The sequence below is a fragment of the Sphaeramia orbicularis genome, chromosome 18, assembly GCF_902148855.1.
Source record: "Sphaeramia orbicularis chromosome 18, fSphaOr1.1, whole genome shotgun sequence".
NCBI lineage: Eukaryota > Metazoa > Chordata > Actinopteri > Kurtiformes > Apogonidae > Sphaeramia > Sphaeramia orbicularis.
In genome coordinates this window covers 7914676-7933961 of record NC_043974.1, presented here as the reverse complement: position 1 = coordinate 7933961, position 19286 = coordinate 7914676, and the positions used below count along the sequence as shown (strand labels likewise).

Genomic DNA, 19286 nt, shown 5'->3' with positions numbered 1-19286 from the left:
TTTATGATGCTCCTGGATCTACAGTACAGCAGCTTGGCTCTGTTTGATGGCTTGTAACCACCTTCTTCTTGATCACATTCCAGAGCTATTCAATGGGGTTCAGGACTGAATATTTAGAGTGATCTTTTTTCTAGTGCTCTATACCATGTCGCTGGCTGAGTATAAATGATAAGTCACTCTGTGACAAGTAGCAACCAATAGCTGGTGGACATATTAAGAGTAAATGTCAGGAGTTAAAGAGATTGAATGTTTCTCTCCGGTACAGTAATGACTCATACATTTTCTGGTAGAAACTGTTTGATATTCTTTTCAGAGAAACAGTGGAAGTATTAATCTTTCATTATTCGTATGCTAATGTAAAACTGTCATAACTGTTATATTTGATTAGGATCTTTCTCTACTGGCTTTGAAGCTAAAACCTCCTGATTCTGCCAGAGGAATTTTTTCATGTTTGGAGTAAATCAGGCACAATTGCTCTAAAATTGGTCCAAATCAAAACAGAGAGTGATGCATGCTGATTGTGACAGTGAAGATGACATTTATCATTATGACCTGATTATTAACGGGTTTTGAATACAATTAAGCCAGATTTAATGTAATTAAAAGGGACAAACACATTTCTGTTTGCTGTTCCTACTCCTGTTTCCCTGGAAGCATGTGTGAGTAAGACACAAAAGAATGTGTGAATTACATTGTCATTTAATTGTTTACATTTGTCTCATTGTCTCAGATGAGTCAGCAGCAAATGAGAAGACAGTACTGCACATTGCAGAGGAAACAGATGATGACTTTTTGGCAAGCACACCAACAACACACACCACCGAAGACCTGTTCACCATCATACACAGGTATGTATGTGCAATACATATGTTGAATGTGCATTTTAGAATTACAGATTATGGTGTCTGAAACAATGATACTACAACAGAAACATTTAGAAAGACTCACAGCTGTGATTGTTGTGACAGTAAAAACATTCTTATAGCACACATGGTTTTGTCCAAGACTAAGCCTGCCTGCTGCCTTATCCCAGAGCACATGACGAAAAACACATTGTCTGGTTGAAAAGGTGTGAGGCGGACAGAAGGTTCCCTAGCAACGGCTACATGTACAGTGGGGTACTGCACGACCAGTGGGTCTTATTCTGTTCTTTATTCAGAGCCTCTCTCATCTATACACACATGAATGTGAGCACAGACACACAATCACAAGACAGCCAGTCTCTAAGCAACAAGTGTTCATGATTTTACCTTGCACGATGCTGAAAATAGCTTGAATGGCAGAGGCAAAAAAGGGCAAGAGGGAACAAAGAAAGAACAGGAGTCAATGTTTTGATCTCCTGCAAGAAAGGATGGTATCCCCACTGTAGCTACACATTTTAATTTTTTTTAATTCTTTAAATGAAGATGTCAATCAAAGTCTCACTTATCTATCTCTAAAGTGGGATAGGCGAACCCAGAGAAAGACTGTTGATATATTCACCCATTAGCTATCTTCAATTGAATTTAGCTAAACCCTTTTTGAAGTCAGTAGAAGTTGGTAGTTTTAATTCACCAACTGTTTATATATATATTTAAGCCTTTAAATAGTTATTACTCACTAGAACAAAGAAGATGGAGTCATAGTCATAGCACATTCATTCACAGCTTGTTCGCTTGTTTGCCTGCTGATTGGCTGTTGAAAGATGCTGCTGCATTTCTCCTTGTGTCTCTGCATTGACTGTTCTGTGAACAGAGGAGTCAGACAGAGACACATTCACTGAGAACCATTTGTTATTCTCTTTAAGTGAGTAGAAGTCTGTCTTTTAAAAAAAGGGCTTAAATCCAGATATACGCTGTGCAATTTTGGGCTGCCCTAGAGAAAAGAAAAATGCTGGTACTTCATCCCCTTCTGAGACAGATTTAAAGACAGCATTTTCATAGTCTCGTGACCAATTATAGTGTGTATTACAGTATCATGCCATGCTGCATTCCTCTCGGTTAGTTAGAAATGTAGGATTTGACTGCGCCTTAACTGATATAGTCTGAATTTTGTCCCAAATGGTCTTTGTTTATAAGACCTCTCAACATTTGTCTTTGAGCCTCTATCACTATATAACATAGTACCACTGTTTTTGTTACATCTAAAAATGTCACTGTTCTCTCACCTTTTCTCTGGGGTGTCCCAAAATTGCACAGTGTATACCAGGCTTTAAACGGGTTTTAGAAGATAGAGTAAAAAGTTTTTTGTTAAGTTAATCTTAAATTCAATTCAGGCTCCACAAACAGAGGGGTGGTTGGGATGGAACCGTCTACCTCCAAGTTCAACTTCCTCTTGTCCTGTCCATGGGTAGGCAAGAGCATGGAATGTTTTGTGCAGTGTGATCTCCTATTTTTCCATCTCATCTTTTGTTAACAATCTCCTTTCTTCTCTCTTTTTTTTGACCAGGTCTAAGCGGAAGGTTCTGGGCCGTAAGGAGCCAACGGATTCCTTTGGCAGTCGGCAGAGCCTGGTGTCCCCAGTGAAGCACAGCACCAGCGGTGGCGATCTTCGAAATCTGACCCTGGGAAGCAGCCAGAGGTCCAGCTCACGCAATGAGAACTTCATGGCCCTGCTTCAGAAGAAAGGCAGCAAGTCTTCCAGTGGAGGGGCCAGGGTCTCAGCTATGGAGCTTCTTAAAAGCACAAACCCTCTGGCACGGCGCGTTACAGAGTTTTCAACCACCACTCCAACAACAGTTGAGGGAGGAGATGCCTCATCTGGAAACGGCAAAGCCAACGATCAGTGAACAACCAACCAACAGTAAACAGAAATTCAGTGGGTCCTTTTGCTGTTAACAAAGCTACCAATGAATCCCACAACCCGCCATGTTCTGGGGATGGCCAGATCACTCCAACTACTGACTGACCATTTGCAGTGTCCAATCACATTGGAGCATATTTTTAGACAAAATGGTCCCTCCCATGGTTGGAGCGTTATTGTTTCCTTTCAATCCAGTCCCCCCAGGAAAGCATCTGTGGAGAGCACACAGTTTGTTCTCCCTTTATTCTCAATTAAAGGTGGAGGTTTTACAGTTGTGCTTAAACATTGCACCATATTTACCTTGTTGGGGATTTGTTCAAGCTTGATGGAAGAACAGGGATGTGGCTCTGGAAATATAAGGATACTCAGTGGATAGTTTACTCCTGATCCATCTGGATGATAAAAGTCCCTGAAGTCTATCTCTGAGTCCCTGAAGACGACAATGGTGAAAGAGTCTTTAGCCAGTTATTCTGATCAGCTGAGAAACCACAGTGGATTAGTAAATCCAAGAAGAAAAAGGAATATACGTCAAATGATCTCACCAATGATCATCAACCAAAACCCTTCGGCCGGTAGCACTACAGCATCAGGCAGCTGGTAGGGTAAACAATCAGTGGTATGATGAGAAACCATAGAAAGCAAATGTACCCCAAACCTTGGACATTATTGGTTCTATCTATGGTAAACACAATACCATAACAGACACATCAATACTGTCATTTTAATAAGAAGAACATCCTGATTTAAGCAGGATTTACAAATACAGTATTAACAACTTGTGAGCTTTTTGCCAACAAAGACGAAGCATGAGCATGTCGGTGGTTTTGGCGATCATGCCAAACACAAACACAAGTGTGGATTTTCACAAAACATTCCACAAAGGCACCCAGTAAATGGACCATGATTATAAACACAAGCACTTTTCTGTTCCTTTGGCATCAGAGATGGTTTACATGGCGCGGCGATTGCGTCACTCCAGTTTTGTTAGATATTCAACTATCTTTTTTTCTTATTTTGTGCTTTGTTAATCATTTTACTTTTACCATTACTTGTTGAATTGGATTGCTCTGTATGTATTATGTACAAAGGTAAACGTACCACATCTATCAATCATTTGCTGACATGAGGACTAAATATAGACTGTACAGAGCAGCAAGCAGCTTGGACTACAAACTGCCCACACAGTGGAGGGAACACACGCTTAAACACACACATACACAAAGAATAATGCCATTCAGAACAGATCTATGTACACACGTGTGTGTGTGTGTGTGTGTGTGTGTGTGTGTGTGTGTTCAAAGGAGTGTGTGTGCAAATGAAATCACGCCTGTGGAGTTTCTGGATGGAGAGTATGAAGCAGGCCTGGTTAATAAACAGGGTTTTTATTCATTCTGGTCTCTGGTGACGGGACCAAAGGACTGTTAAAATCTACAAACAGACCAGAGGGGACCTAGAAGTGTGTGTGTCCGTGTGTGTGTATGTGTGTGTGTAGAGAAAAATGCCAGGAACAAAGCAGAAGGAGAGGGAAAGTACACGTATGTTTGTGTGTCTGTTTATATGTTGTGTATCTTTTCTACATGTGCATGTTCCAAGTTGCACGTGTGTGTGTGTGTGTGTGTATGTGTGTGTGTGTGCATGTGTACGTCATCCTCACCCTCATCGTGTCTTTCTTGGGATAGGATTAAAATGACTTAAGCGGCCCCTTCACCCGCACATTTCAGATCCAAAAGGGATTCTTGAATTAAGAAAATTCTGGAACCAAAAGAGTTCTGGAACAGAGAGGATTTTGGAACAAATCTCTTTGGGAGGATTCCAGAATGAACATCAGAGTCATGCAAAATAAGTGCATTTTCATGGACGTGAGGGTCCTGGTTATGATCAGGTTTTTTCAGATATCCTCTTTTTGTATTACTTACCACTATATGCTAGTTTCAGAAACCTGGGTAATCCTGGTTTTGAGAAATGTCATTACTACCCCATTAGCTAGGGTACTTCAAAAACACCCATACAGCTTAGTTTCCAACCAGTTTTTGACTGATGCCTGACTCTACCTAGGCTGGGATAGCTTCAGCCAAGTGACATAACAGAGACACAAACAATGGCTGCTTTGTATTGCACGGATCTCTGTTATTAATTAAGTGGGGACTGCGAATGAAAATTAGCACTGACGCTAATGCCGGCATATTTACATGTTTATACTGAAATGGAATGTATAAATGTGTTCATTAATGTGCACTGTCCCGCCTAAATAAAGATTAAAAAAAAAAAAAAGTAGCTTATCTCATTAGTGGAGTGATGAAGATGAGTTTTGCTTTTTGGTAATGAAAGGGCTGCCCCATGAAAGTCAACAATTCAGGGAGGACAGAACCCTCTCTTGGGGCACCCAACTCTAGCATTGAGCCAGACCTAATGACACCACAATTCAGTGGATTTTATTTAAGTTAATTAATAGTTAATTGAATTGGCCGGAAGATAGATGGCTTCAGTCAGTGAGTAGGGTGGTTCATGATGGGGCTGTAGGCGTCATGCGCAACAGTCTTTTATTGACTTCTTAAAAGCTAAAAATAGCACATATACTCAGATGTTTGTATTGTAAATTGAATAAACTCTTACTTGGACACAGCAATAGAAAGACTGAAATATACTTGCATACAAATGTGGCCCTTTTATAAGTTTGTAGAAAGCAGGCCAGAAGAAGCTGGTTTCCAAACAAGGAGCAAGTAAGTTCATGATAGAAAACACTAAGGAAATACATCAAAACCAAAAGAAATGGCTGTGATCCAGCAGCTATAATTTGGGATGATGCACTTTGTCACCATCACTGGCAAGTACAAGAAGACGGTGGCATTGACATCAGGTTTGCTAGTGCAATGGGGTCAGGAATCACAGAGCTGGATTCTAGTATTCATCATGCATACAGTATAACCAGATTTCTCAGTGTTCCATGTAAATGCCCTATCTTGACTATGAAACTGGGATAAGCCTCATAACAGGGATACTGGTGCTACATTAACACAACCAGTGCACCAGACCCTTGATGTCAGTAGTCCTGTGGTACAGTGCTACCACCTGGGTCCTGAAACAAGGAAAACGGTGGAAAGTTCTCCATTCCATCCGTGTGTGGTGTTCCAGGGTGACATTCCAGGGCCAAGCAGTGTCTGTTTGTTTTGTCCTTCCTTGTGCACATTTTCATCCTCTGTCTCTTCAGTCTTGGAGGGGCTCCTCCTCTTCATTCCTCACTTTCTTTTTTCCTAACTGCTGGAGCTCATAATCCATCTGTGATTCTGCAGATACATCATCACCCTTCATTCTTTCTATTATACTATCACCGTCCTGCATCCTTTCTTTAGACATACTCCTCTTTTGTCTTCTGTATAGTGCGCCCTCCCTCACTTTCTCTTTTTGCATGTAGCAACACCTCTCTCTCTCCTTTTTTTTTCTCCATCTCTCTTCTTCACCTCTGCATTTTCTCCTTCCTCTCCTCCCTCCCTTAGTTTTTTTGTCAGCCTCCCCATCCCTTTCCTCTCGCTTCCTCTTCTGCCCTTCTCTCTGCATTCAGTCTATGCATCTGAGCTCAGCAGACAACGTGACACCGGATGAATGTCAATGAATGACTGTTAAGAAAATAGACGCTGTGCGTAGTTTGAGAGCGCAAAAAAAGGAACAAAATTTGTTGCTTATATTTTGCCTTTGCTTTTTCTTGATTTATGAGTTTTTATACTTTTTCTTTACCTTGTTTTTGAAATGGAATCAACATGGATGGATGAAGGAATGAATGAACAGGTATGATCTGTGCACAAACATGGAAATAGGCAGGGTTAGAATGTGTTGCAAAACAAACCTTGAATTTTGGACTGTGGAAGAATGCGCTGTGATCTTTGACTCTGGGCCGACCCTCAGTTCTGGATCACTCTGCAGATGGTCTGATGGTTTTGGATTAGCAGTGGTTCAGCTCTTAACACCTGATTCATCCCCTTGGATGGATGGACTGTGTAGAGGGAGAAGGGGACCTTTCATCCCTTGATTCTCAGTCGATAAACTATCGCTTGGTGCCATTGAGTCAGAGCTCCCTCTAGATGGAAAAAAGAGGAATCACACATAACAACAGGAGAGTGAAAAACTCCTTCACACCCATCTCTCTCTTTCTATAACAGTCCTTCAGGTATTTCATCGTCCTGAAAAAAAGATGAAGATTTTAAAAATGCATAAATTATCACCATTTATGATGACTAGTCAAGTGACACTTGTTTTAAATATTTAGTGAATGAAAAAAGATAAATCTATAAACTCTGTGTTTGTTTGCCTTGTATACTGAATTACGGGCGCATTCCTGTAGCGCCCTCTGTGTTTTTTGTTTTGTTTTGTTTTGTTTATTTTTTTTGTTTTGGTTTTTTTTTATTTTTATTCTTACTTTCTTTAAGCTGCCTTGGTAGTATACACACAGAAACATGACCTTTGCTAAATCTGCCCAAATTAAGTACAAGTTCAAAAGGGAGCATTTTTGGTTCATAAAGTCTGGAATTCACAAGGATGTTTGCCTCGAGTAACTCTGATAGTTTATGTCCTTAATAGACAAATATTTGCCCAAATCTGCATTCATATTCAGGCATGCAGTGTATGGCAGTGTAGTGGCTATTCACCACAGAACAATGTGTTTCCTGTAATCTGAGATTAGGTGGAGGAAGGAAGAAATACAGAAAGAAATTGTTTGAACTAAAATGTCAGGTTTGGTTCAAACTATTGAAGGAAATGCAACATTAGTGTTAGGAGAAAAGGAAGTGTTGGTTTCAGCACAATAAAAATAGCAACATATTCAGTTAAAGCATAACTGTGACACGCCCATAATAGAGTGTCACCTCTATTCAGGATCAAAAAACCACAATATTGTTTTACTTATTCCTGCTCAGACAGATGGCAAATGTCTTTACATGTGGTTTGATATATTTTAACACAGGTAGAGGTGCAAACAAACATGTAAACATATTGGTACAACAGATGAAAGGGGTGTGATCCCTTTTGTATGGATTAAATAGTATTTTTTGTAGAGGAGAATCTAATTTTTGCACTTTTAACCAGTATTTCTCAGAGCCAGTGTTGCTACAGAGCAAGAAATAATCCCAGTGGAGGTTTTAATGTTAAACATCATGGGCATTGTGGTGTACTTCTGCAAAACTTAATATCAAAACAAAATAAGGAATATAATGATAAATGTTCTAAAACTGACCGTATACCTTCACTTCTTCATTTCAATATAACACTTACTAGCACTAAATTGGTAGCATGCAGGCTGATAGTAAGCAAAAAGCTAACGAGCAAATACTCAACCTATACACATATTTATTTTTTAGCAAACGTTATATTTTTGCTTTACTGGTGATAAAAGTGATCTTATCTTGATAGCTGTCATCTACCACTATCCTAATGGCTAAGAGGATTTTTTTTTCTTTTTTTAAACACACAATTCTCAACTGTAACCATTACATTTTGCTGAACCACGAGAGTAAGGTAGCACCCAAAATTCCATACTAACATACTAATTAATGAGCTAAAACATTACGTGACATTTATTTGTGTGTTCAAAACCATAGTATCAAACCGATACAACGTGAATTGCATTCTGGGAAAATATTAGAGAATGCAAACTCTCAAGACTATTGGTCATCATAAGTATCCCACAATGCAATGCAGTTATGACAGCAATGGTCTGTAAGCGACAGTAAACAGTGCCATATAGTCTGTAGTCAGTAGCATTACACACATACCCATTAAGGTGAGATGGGCTGGTTACCAAGGTTACTGCCTCCAAATGGTAAGGAAGTCATCAGGAAGAACATGTATTCCATAGCACAGATTTTATGTATGTACTATGTAGTTTGGGATTTTGAATTGACCGAAACAGTTGTTAACATTAGGAGTACTTTCACTTATGTCAGAGACCTCATGCCAAAGTGTAAGCTAATGACCCACAGGTTAGCAGGGATGTTTCCATCAATGGTCAGTATTGGAATCTTATGTCTTTGGTCTAGAGTCGGGCACATTTTTAGCTAACATTCTCTTCATCTTTTTATGTAATTAACAAGAAAATGATATTATTATTATTATTATTATTATTATTATTATTATTATTATTATTATTAATAATAATAATAATAATAATAATAATAATAATAATCATTATATCAAAATATTAATTAGTAAGATTAATATTATTAATAATAATAAAAGATGATGATCTTGAATTCATCCAAATAGGCCAGCCAACCAGTAAGAATATTTATGCAGAGCAATGAAATGTCAAACTAAATGACCCCTCTGTATATTGCGTTCCGTTAAATACCATTTCTATAAAGTATGAGTATAGAAAAGAGTTAAAAGATGACAGAAAGAATTATATAGAGAATGTTTAATCCCTTGGGGAAAAGTAGAGAAGAAGCAGGGGGAAAATGAAGTTGGTGTGATTCTGCTGAATATGGGGATTACAACGGGGAAATTTATACATACTCCCTTCAGCTGCGCTCTTCTCAGCTGACGTTTGACTCAGAGGAGTAATCATGTTAAAAGCTTTCCCCTCCCTCATACTTTTGTCCCTTACCAAGTGATAAAAAGGGAAGGAAAGCGAGAGAGGATACAGCTCTGCAATCGCCTGTTAATTAATTTCATTTTGTTTTAAAGTGAGATAAGTAGCAACCTGTTGCCACAAGACACATATAAGCTGAGCAGAAAAGTAAGACACATGGAGTTCCTGCAGGAAACTTGATCAAAAGGCCCCAAACCAGTCAACCACAGTGTCAAAGTTAAATGATGACCAACACAAAACTGTTGACAAATCAACATGTGTAAAGCTTTAAAGTAAAGAGAACATTTAGTGGAAGGAGAACAAGTATCAGGCCAACCTGGAACTGCACTCTTTAAAACTGTCATGTCATGAAACAAACCACTGTTTTCACTTACAGGTGCACTTTTTGGCTATTTTCTATTAGCTTATAATCACATTTCCTACCATTACTAATGTGGTTATTTAATTCTGTTGTCATGGAGATTAAATGCCTATGTACAGTCACGTAGGACCAAACTCTGAAAGCAATGTCATTAAAGAAGGAGAAGCATTTCCATCACATTTTCCCTTTAATGGAAACATCATTAAGCGCTTCTGTAAAGGTGACAGAGTGTGTGTGTGTTTATATATATATATATATATACACACACACACACATATATATACATATATAAATATATATATATATATATATATATATATATATATATATATGTTTTAGGCATCTTGTCATCAAAACTGTAGAAATGTTTTCTATTTCTGTTCATCTTCATTTTCTTATTGTCATCTCTTCCTGCATTCTTTTGCAGGCATTGCTAGGCATTGGTGACTTGGTCTTAACCACAATCTTTCATTGTTTACACTATCGAAAATGGAGGCATTCTTAGGTGTTGTGTTTGTCACCCGATGCTAGCCCTGGTGTGAACTGTATGAAATAAGGGCCATTTTTGTCAGATTTTGCTGTTTCCATCAACCTTTTCTAATGCTTCAAAATGCTCATAAAATACAAGGATGGAAACAGCTAATGAAAGGATATTCGGTCTTTAATAATAAAGTGGGTCTTGTGGAAATGATTGTGTCAGTAAGATATCAGTAGATAATCTACTACAACTATTACAATATTAGCAACTGAACCTTCTCACACTGATCCTCAGTCACTAGTCACAAACTAATTACTTTGTTTGGGGGTAAAAAATAACATGCATTATATTTTTAAAGAGTGCAGAGCTTTATTCTAGGTTAATAACTAGTTAAGATTAGTGATCCAGCTTTATGAGAGAATGGAAGAAGATCAGAAGATATAGCAAAAGCAATAGTGATAGTGGCTGCAGATTTGGGCCAAAGACGATCTTATTTTTTATTTATGTGTGACAAAAAGGAGGGGTTCATACATTCTGGACTTTTTAGGGGTACACTGGGGAAACATCGCTAGCGTTCAGATGTGGTAAACTCCTTTTTTCTGGACCATGAAGCAAAGCAAAACAAAGCAAAACCCCCTGATCCAGATTCAACTCCAGTTCTCGGGGCTGTACAGGCAGCTTATATAAAGACACAGACAGAGACGTGATATAGAAAGACTTAGAGAAAGAGAGACAGACATAGAGCTATTGGAATTATTCTATTTTTGTTATTTCTCATTGAAATGGACATATTTAAAGGAATATTTCGTGTATGTATTGAAAAATCTTTGTTTCCCTGCCCCATCCGATGGTGTGATCTACAGCTGTGAGGCGGCGTCACTCGGAAAACGCTTCCTGCTGCAGCTCTGCAATGCCAATGTGATGAAATTATTATATCCTTATAAATAAATTATTTTTCTTGCTTAAAAAACAACGCGATGTTTTGTTTGTTTTCTTGCATTTGTTGTTTGTGCGGTCTGTCCTGAAAGTCTTCAAGGTTATTTTCTGAATGTGTATTCATGAGTTTCCCTGGAGAGGATGCAACACTTTGTTAATTGGTTGTTTGGGTCTAGAAAAGCTTGGGACGTCAAAGAAAATCCACTGATCCAAACTTGAATCATTATTATTTTACTTGTTAGTCTCCAAATTACTGTGATGGTGAAACTGATTTCTGAAGGAAAAATACATGTCAGAAAACAGATCTGATTCAAGTCGACAAAACACTTGTTTTCATATTTGCATCTTATTAAAGAAGCCTCTGCCATGGCAAATTTGGAAGTTCTGTGTTGGAGTGGATTAAATATGCATTCATATATAATGCCATTTGGCTTTGATCTAAAACTGGTCAATGGGGAAATAAGAAAATGCAAAATTTACTAAATAAAACAGGCTAAATGTTAAATTAGTTGCTGAATTGAGCAAGTCTAAATCATGTATAGTTTCGGTTTTAACTAATTTCAGTAGAAAATGTAATGACAATATAATGAAAAGAGAGAAACTCCTTCTGCATCACTATCAATGATTTTACATTTACACCCAATTTTATAGTAAATAAATGATTAAGGAAAAGAATTTATTTGGCAGTATATATTGGACACCATTAGCCTCACAGCATAACTGCCTGTATCACGTTTTTTTAAGATTATAGCCAATGATGACAAATAAATTAGTTGTTAGGATAGTAAAGTTATGCAGATATCACTACAGCGTGGGGAAGCAAAATTTACAATGAACATTTAGTTGTTTTTTCTCAGCAGGCACTACGTCAATTGTTTTGAAACCAAACATATATTGATGTCATAATCATACCTAACACTATTATCCATACCTTTTCAGAAACGTTTGCCCATATGAGTAATCAGGAAAGCAGACATCAAAGAGTGTGTGATTTGCTGAATGCACTCGTCACACCAAAGGAGATTTCAAAAATAGTTGGAGTGTCCATAAAGACTGTTTATAATGGAAAGAAGAGAATGACTATGAGCAAAACTATTAGGAGAAAGTCTGGAAGATACTATTAAAGAAGAACGGGAGAAGTTGTCACCCGAATATCTGAGGAACACTTGCGCAAGTTTCAGGAAGCGTGTGAAGGCAGTTATTGAGAAAGAAGGAGGACACATAGAATAAAAACATTTTCTATTATGTACATTTTCTTGTGGCAAATAAATTCTCATGACTTTCAATAAACTAATTGGTCATACACTGTCTTTCAATCCCTGCCTCAAAATATTGTAAATTTTGCTTCCCCACCCTGTATATGGCCACAAATATGACTTAGGCAATTATATAATGAGGCTAATGACATGCGTCACACACTGAAGTGAACCCACTGAATTTAACCCATTACCAGCTAACCATGCAGGAACACACTACACACTGAAGACTAGGAGCAGTGGGCTGCCATATCAGGCACCCAGGAAAGCAAATGAGGGGTTAAATGCCTTGCTTAAGGGCACATCATCCATCACTTTCTCTACCAGTTCAGGGAATCGAACTGGCAAACCTTTGGTCACAAGCTGAAACCTTCTAGGCCATGGGAGCACTTGACAGCAATTGTGTTGTTAAGAGGGTTTTAAAGTATTTTCACTCATCCAACTGAGGAAAAATATTGGTCCATACAGCCACAACTTCAGGTCAGCTGCTGACATTGGGGGATGAGGCCTGATATCTTGCAGTTTTTTGCACAAAAACTGTGTTTTGCACAACTGTGAACTAACATGTGTTATGGTAGTGAATACTATAGTAGTAGTATAGTATAACCAATCTGTTGACACATGTAAAAGGCACATGTAAACGAAAGCACATGTATTGTTTGTCTAGGTTATAAAAATATTAAAAGACGCATTTGCATGTAACTTCAAAGGTTGTCTGCATTTGCCATTTTCATTTGTATCAAGCTGCAAATATATCTAAGACTCTAGATAATAGTATTTTATTGTTAACACATCAGTTCACAATTAACATGTTGAAAGAACTACGTATTTATATGATGTAAAAACACCACACAAGATATACTGAATTTAGTTGATCAAGAGACTAGTTTTAGAGAATTGTGATTTAGCACCCATAAAAAACTGTCATTCATTACAAAAGCCGGTCATGCTATCCCAGACTAAACTGAAAATCGGTCTTTGTGGGCACAGATGTAAAATTTAGAATATTATTGTTCATTTATTGAACCATACTGAGATGAAGAATAGCAATACAGATAGTATAACAATACAAATAGAGTATACAGACCACTGTCCAACTTATTATTCTAATGGTACAGAACATTTTCAGTGTTTATATGAATGCATGTCTCGAACCACTAGCAACCAATAACATCAGCAAAGTCAGAATACAAAGTAAGGAGTTGTGATTTGTGTTACAGGGTTGGCAGTCTGAATCCCACTCTGTCCTAGTCATGTGCTGTCGTAGCCTTGGGCAAGACACTTCACCCAACTTCCACCAACCTTCCCTCCAGTGTCACTCTCACTGGTGTATGAATGCATATGAATGTTCGGTGTTGGTCAGAGGGACTGTTTGTAACGGAATAATAATTATTATTGATACACAGTTCTCCTACAGTGGTTTTTGGCTCATTGTGTCAAATCTCTACAATCAAATCTAACAATCCTTTATGATTATCTATTCATGTACCAATACAATGACTGTCAACGCAGCAGCAACAACACACTGATATACTTAAGCCAAAAGGGTTACAAAAGACAGCAGTGTTTTGTAATTTCTCATACAGGCTACTGTGTGAGACTACTATGAGCTAACTTACTGCACTGAAATACAAGTAATTAGAAATTTAAAAAAAAAAAAAAAAAAAAAGGCTTCAGCAAAAATATAGACAACTTATTTCATTGCAGGTGTTTGCAACATCAAAAATTATAAGTAGAATTACAGCATCACTAACTGTTTACCTAAACAAAGAATTGTATTTTAAGATATTGTAAGGGATTGGTTGGGGTGGTTACCTTCTTGGCCTGGTCCTGGTCTTTGCCCTCATCCTTTCACTCTGACTTACTGACCTGAAGCCTTTTTTGTGCAACTGTGTCTCATACTGACTGATGTTCATCTAGTGTAAACCATTGTCATTTTTTTTGTGTGTGGGAGTGGAAATATTTCCCTGTTGACTCTGAGGTTTCATTCTTGACTGAAGTGTCTAATAGCAGAAAATGTGTCAGTGTTTCTAATGCGTTTGTTCAAGGTGCTTCTGTAGGAGCTGTGCCTTTGAAGCTTTTTGTCTTAGTATTCACATCCAGTGAGAGAGTGATCAACAAAACCTGTAATCTGTAAATCTGGAGCAGTGAAAATGGTCTTCATTAAGAGGCATCAGGCATGCAGGTTGACAGCCAGGGGGGGAAGGTCCAGACTCCGTATCCGTGTTTCCATTAAGAACACACGTGCCATTGTAGCTGCAGGGGAACGCAGTTGTTTTCATAATTAGCTGTCCCTACCTCTGAGATGCACCGAGTCAGCGCTCCCTCCAAAACAAACTCGCATAATTATCTGCCCCAGACTTCACAAGGCTGTCTCTGCTCCTGTGTGTGCATCTGTGCTCAGCCTCTGTGAGGACCACGTCGAGGTTCACAGATATTTACAGGGCATTTTTGGAAATAAAGAATGGTTTAGTTGCTTCTTCAAACCTTTTACTGAGACCTAAGACTTGGTTGTTGGCTACATTAACCCATGAAGACCCAGTGTGACTTTTGTGAAAGTTCCCAAATCAATTTTTGTCCACTTTTAACATTTCTTAAGTGATTTATCACCATATATCATAATATTATCCTTTATGTTTTGGATTTTTTTTCAGTGAAAATGACCTATTTTCCTCTTTAATTTGTTGACCATGTACTTTAATCATGATGAAGCGATTATATTTTAGGGTTATTATAACAAAAACAGAGAAAACTTCTTTTTCAGCAAATATATCATTAACTGAACATAAACCCAGTGTGTCCATCCATTGTCACTGATCAAACTCCATGGGTTTTACTGGTGAATCAATGTTGTAGAAGATGATGGTGTGTCCACATTCACAACGGAGCCTCTGAACGTCCAAATGGGTCATGTCTGATGACCATGAAAAGATAGCAAACTGCATTTTACACCAATTATTTACATGTGTTATTAATAATAATAATAATAATAATAATAATAATAATAATAATAATAATAATAAAGTATCAAACAGTTTAGGTTAGAAGATGCTTTTGGTCACTAGTGGTTGTTTGGGTCTTTATGGCTTAAGTGTAGTATGGGGGACACCTTCTATTAAGAAATGCCCACCCAAGTATATTAGGATGTCTTCAAGCACTTAAACTAGGGGTGTCAAATATATGGTGTGTGGGTTCCTATTTGGACCATGGGATGAATTTACAAAGTGCAAAAATTGCACAGAAGAAATTAACAGTCAAAGGTGTCACTGAGTCTTGACAAGATGTTTTGATCATGAAGTTAAATACTGTATTTTTTTCAGTTTTAGATGCCTGTTTCAAAATGTTTTGTGTATTTGTAGATCCACTGTGATCTGTAAGTTGTAATGTACATATGCAAATGATAAGTCGAGGCATAATATTGTTAAAATTCACTTATTTTCTTGAAAAAATTTCAGGTTGTTCATGGTTGTTCAGGTTTATTCACTTTTTTAAGGATGGTTTGTAAATATAAAATATTCATACAGTAATTTTACTTTTTTGCACTAGAAAATTGAAGTTGTGATTATTTCTAAGTTGTTATACACATTTATTTTACTGCTTTAGATCAAACTGGTCTGTATGTGGCCCTTGAACTAAAATGAGACACCCCTGACTAAGACAACGACAAATGATGCATTTTGTTGTTGGACTCTAGAGCCATCTAGTGGGCATTTGTTGTCAATGTAGCCTGAGGAATTGTACAAATACTGAAGGATGCACTAAATAGACAAAAGCATTGGAACAAATTGAACTCAAGTGTTTCATGGCAGGGGCCTAAACTACAATATAATAATGAATGATAAAAAAGTAATTATAAAGTTTTATATTAATAAATATCATTGCAACAAATGGTTTTATTTTATCTTTATGATTAGTTTTGCTTTTATTTTTACCCTCGGCCACACTGGCTGGTATTGTCATCAGTTGGTCGTCCATCTGTCCATCCATCTGTCCAGAAACTTTGCCATGCACTGATAAGTCAGGCCACTGGAGGCAGTAGTGCGCCTGATAACTCAGGTCGAGGGTTTTCAGGTGCACGCGCGATTAGGTGTATACATGCAAAAATAATCACAATAGTTTATTATGTAATTTTACTCAATATAGATTTTTAAAAACTTTATAAGTGTCTGAATTTCTAAATCATTTATGAAGTTCTGATCATAAAGTCTCACTCAGGAAGAAAAATTAGCCTTTAAATCAACAGAAATGGGGAGTCCTACAAGCTGTAGGTGTGATATGTCCCAATATAAAAAAAAAAAAAAACAAAAAAAAACAAAAACATAACTAATATGATCACTTAATTTCTTCTGTGTTATTCTGTGGAATAAAATCTTATTTTATGTTTAGAAAAAGTCATAAAATGGAACCTTATAAACTGGATAACTGCTTTCACTTGAATTACTTTCTGACTTATAACCATGACTGTTACATAAGTGATATAAGTGAATAATAACAATAATAATAATAATAATAATAATAATAATAATAATAATAATAATAATAATAAATAAGTGAAAAAATTCAGTTGTCTTTCTAAACAAACAAACAAATAAAAACAAAACAAACTAGAAAAGCACTTGGAGAGTGCAGACCTCCACCAAGGAAGATCAGTCCCCCCACCCCCCGATCACCATAAAAATGCAATCATTTGTTCCTTGTGCCAGTATCTACATTTCCTGAAAATTTAATCCAAATCCATCCATCCATAACTTTGTGAGTTATCTTGCTAACAGACAGACAGACAGACAGACAAAAAGACAAACCCAGATGAAAACATAACCTCCGCCGTTCCTTGGCAGAGGTAAAAATCAAACATCAATGAAAAGAAATCACCTAACTGGAGGACATTCATCTAATTGGATCACACAAGAAGTCTATTTTCTGGTGGAATCTCTTTCTATGCTGTTACTTAATGACTTTAGGAGACATGTCCATAATCTTTGTTTATAACACGCATGACGTTCAAGTCCACATTTATTGGACATTCAACCTCTGCAGTGCATCCATCCTAGGGAAGGACAACTCCAGATCTATGCCAGCACCTTGGTCAAGGACATGGACCTGAGAATTAAACCAGCAAACAAGTTATTTTGGTATGACACCAGAGGACCTGGAGCAGACCTGGGCAATGTAGGGACCATGGGCCACATGCGGCCCCATAGCTGACCCTGACTGGCCCACATGAGGTCACTGGCAAATTAAAATCAATGTACATATAAATCATTGTAATAGATGCTACCAATACAACTGCACTGGTTTTATTTTGAAGGATCTGCTAAATTAACGTACTTTCCGTACTTAGCATAAGGCTCACAGACTGATTGGTTTGTTAGCTCATGATGTCAACTAACACCAAAAAAAGACAGATTGATACAAAACACAGAGTTTTTAAGAAGACATGGACTAAGTATTTCTTCACTGAAGTCAGAGGTAAAGAAAAAGTAAAGGAACTGAGATATGCAAACAAAGCTGGATGCATCTATTGTTTTTCATGTAAGTTAATGTAGAGCTGGTTTTGCATATTTTCATTCAAAAATGTTTTTGTGAATATTCATTAAATCCTTGCAATCTGTGCCCCACATTTTTATTGCATCATTTCCTGTTTCATTTCCTGTTTTTACAGAGATATATATTGAGCAGAGCTGAAAGTGTATTGATCCGGCCCTTAACAATTGTCAAAGTTTCTCATGTGGTCTCAGAAGAAAATTAATTGCCCACCCCTGACCTGGAAGATATGGCATGTGGCGAACATCACACAGAGCTCCAAACAGAATGGCCCTTGTCCAACTACGAACTGGACTCAGGACTTTCTGAGGCAACAGTGGTAACCTTCTGAAAATCACAAGATAACCTGTTTTACAAAAAGAATGACAAGTTTCACCACAACTCACCAGCTTAGAAATCACCATGTAAAAAGTCCCAGTAAAATACATTTTTGTCCATTCTAAACACATTTTCTAAACACACTAAACACATGCTCATGTCATATTCCAATGCCCAAGTATTTGACCTCTGTATCTAATGTGATGTAATGCCAGTGGCTTAGTGTGAAAGTAATATCCTATAAAAAATAAATCCATGGATTAATGTACTACAAACCCTGAAATGTAAATAAAGCAAATATGATTAAATAAAATCCAGCCTGATTTAAGGTGACCTGGACACATGCAGTGAAAAAAAAATCATGTTATTATATATATGAAGGAGAATTTAATACAGATAATGTAGAGTAAACTGCTTTAAATGCACTTCAATACAGATTGTAACGGTCATGAACTATGAGCACTTGACAATCAGTATGTGTGTGATAAATGTAATTAAAAAAAGGCATTTTATAATGATGATGTCACCAAAAACCTACACCAAAACTGCAATCGAACCTAATTCCAAGTGAGAACTGGCTACAACAGTTACAAAACAGACTGATACTTCCATTCTACACAACTACACACAGACACGCACAAGTGTCTCATCAGAGCCAAACTACTAAACTCTACTCTTCCTGTTTCTGACAGCATCGTGTTATCTACGACACACAAACACACAACGTCCCCCCCCTTCACAACCCACCACACACACATACACACACATACACACACACACACACACACACACACACACACACACACACACACACACCAAACTGTAGCTAAGACTAATACAGGAAGAACTGACAGCAATCTGCAAATCAACCCACGGAGACAGAAAGAAAAAGAAACTGACATGTTCTACAGCCGTTGAAATCCATTATAAAGTATCAATTAAAAAAAGAAGAGGAAGTAAGAGAAGAGAGAGGTTTTACAGTGTTGAGGAGGGACAAGAGACAATAAAACTGCACTGGCAGAGAGGAAAATAGGG

At 37.5% G+C, this 19286-nt stretch overlaps 1 protein-coding gene across 2 annotated transcripts in view; it reads left to right on the top strand.

Annotated features, from left to right (window-relative positions):
- The window catches only part of nhsl2 (NHS-like 2), a 231429-nt gene extending 226542 nt beyond the window's left edge, over nucleotides 1–4887 (top strand). For both annotated transcript variants that reach the window (XM_030162051.1, XM_030162050.1), the window contains exons 9-10: nucleotides 731–848; nucleotides 2428–4887. In XM_030162051.1, coding sequence (XP_030017911.1) covers nucleotides 731–848; nucleotides 2428–2767 — 458 coding nt within the window. In that variant the 3' untranslated portion in view covers nucleotides 2768–4887. The remainder of the gene's footprint in view (nucleotides 1–730; nucleotides 849–2427) is intronic.
- The last annotated feature ends 14399 nt before the right edge of the window (nucleotides 4888–19286 follow it).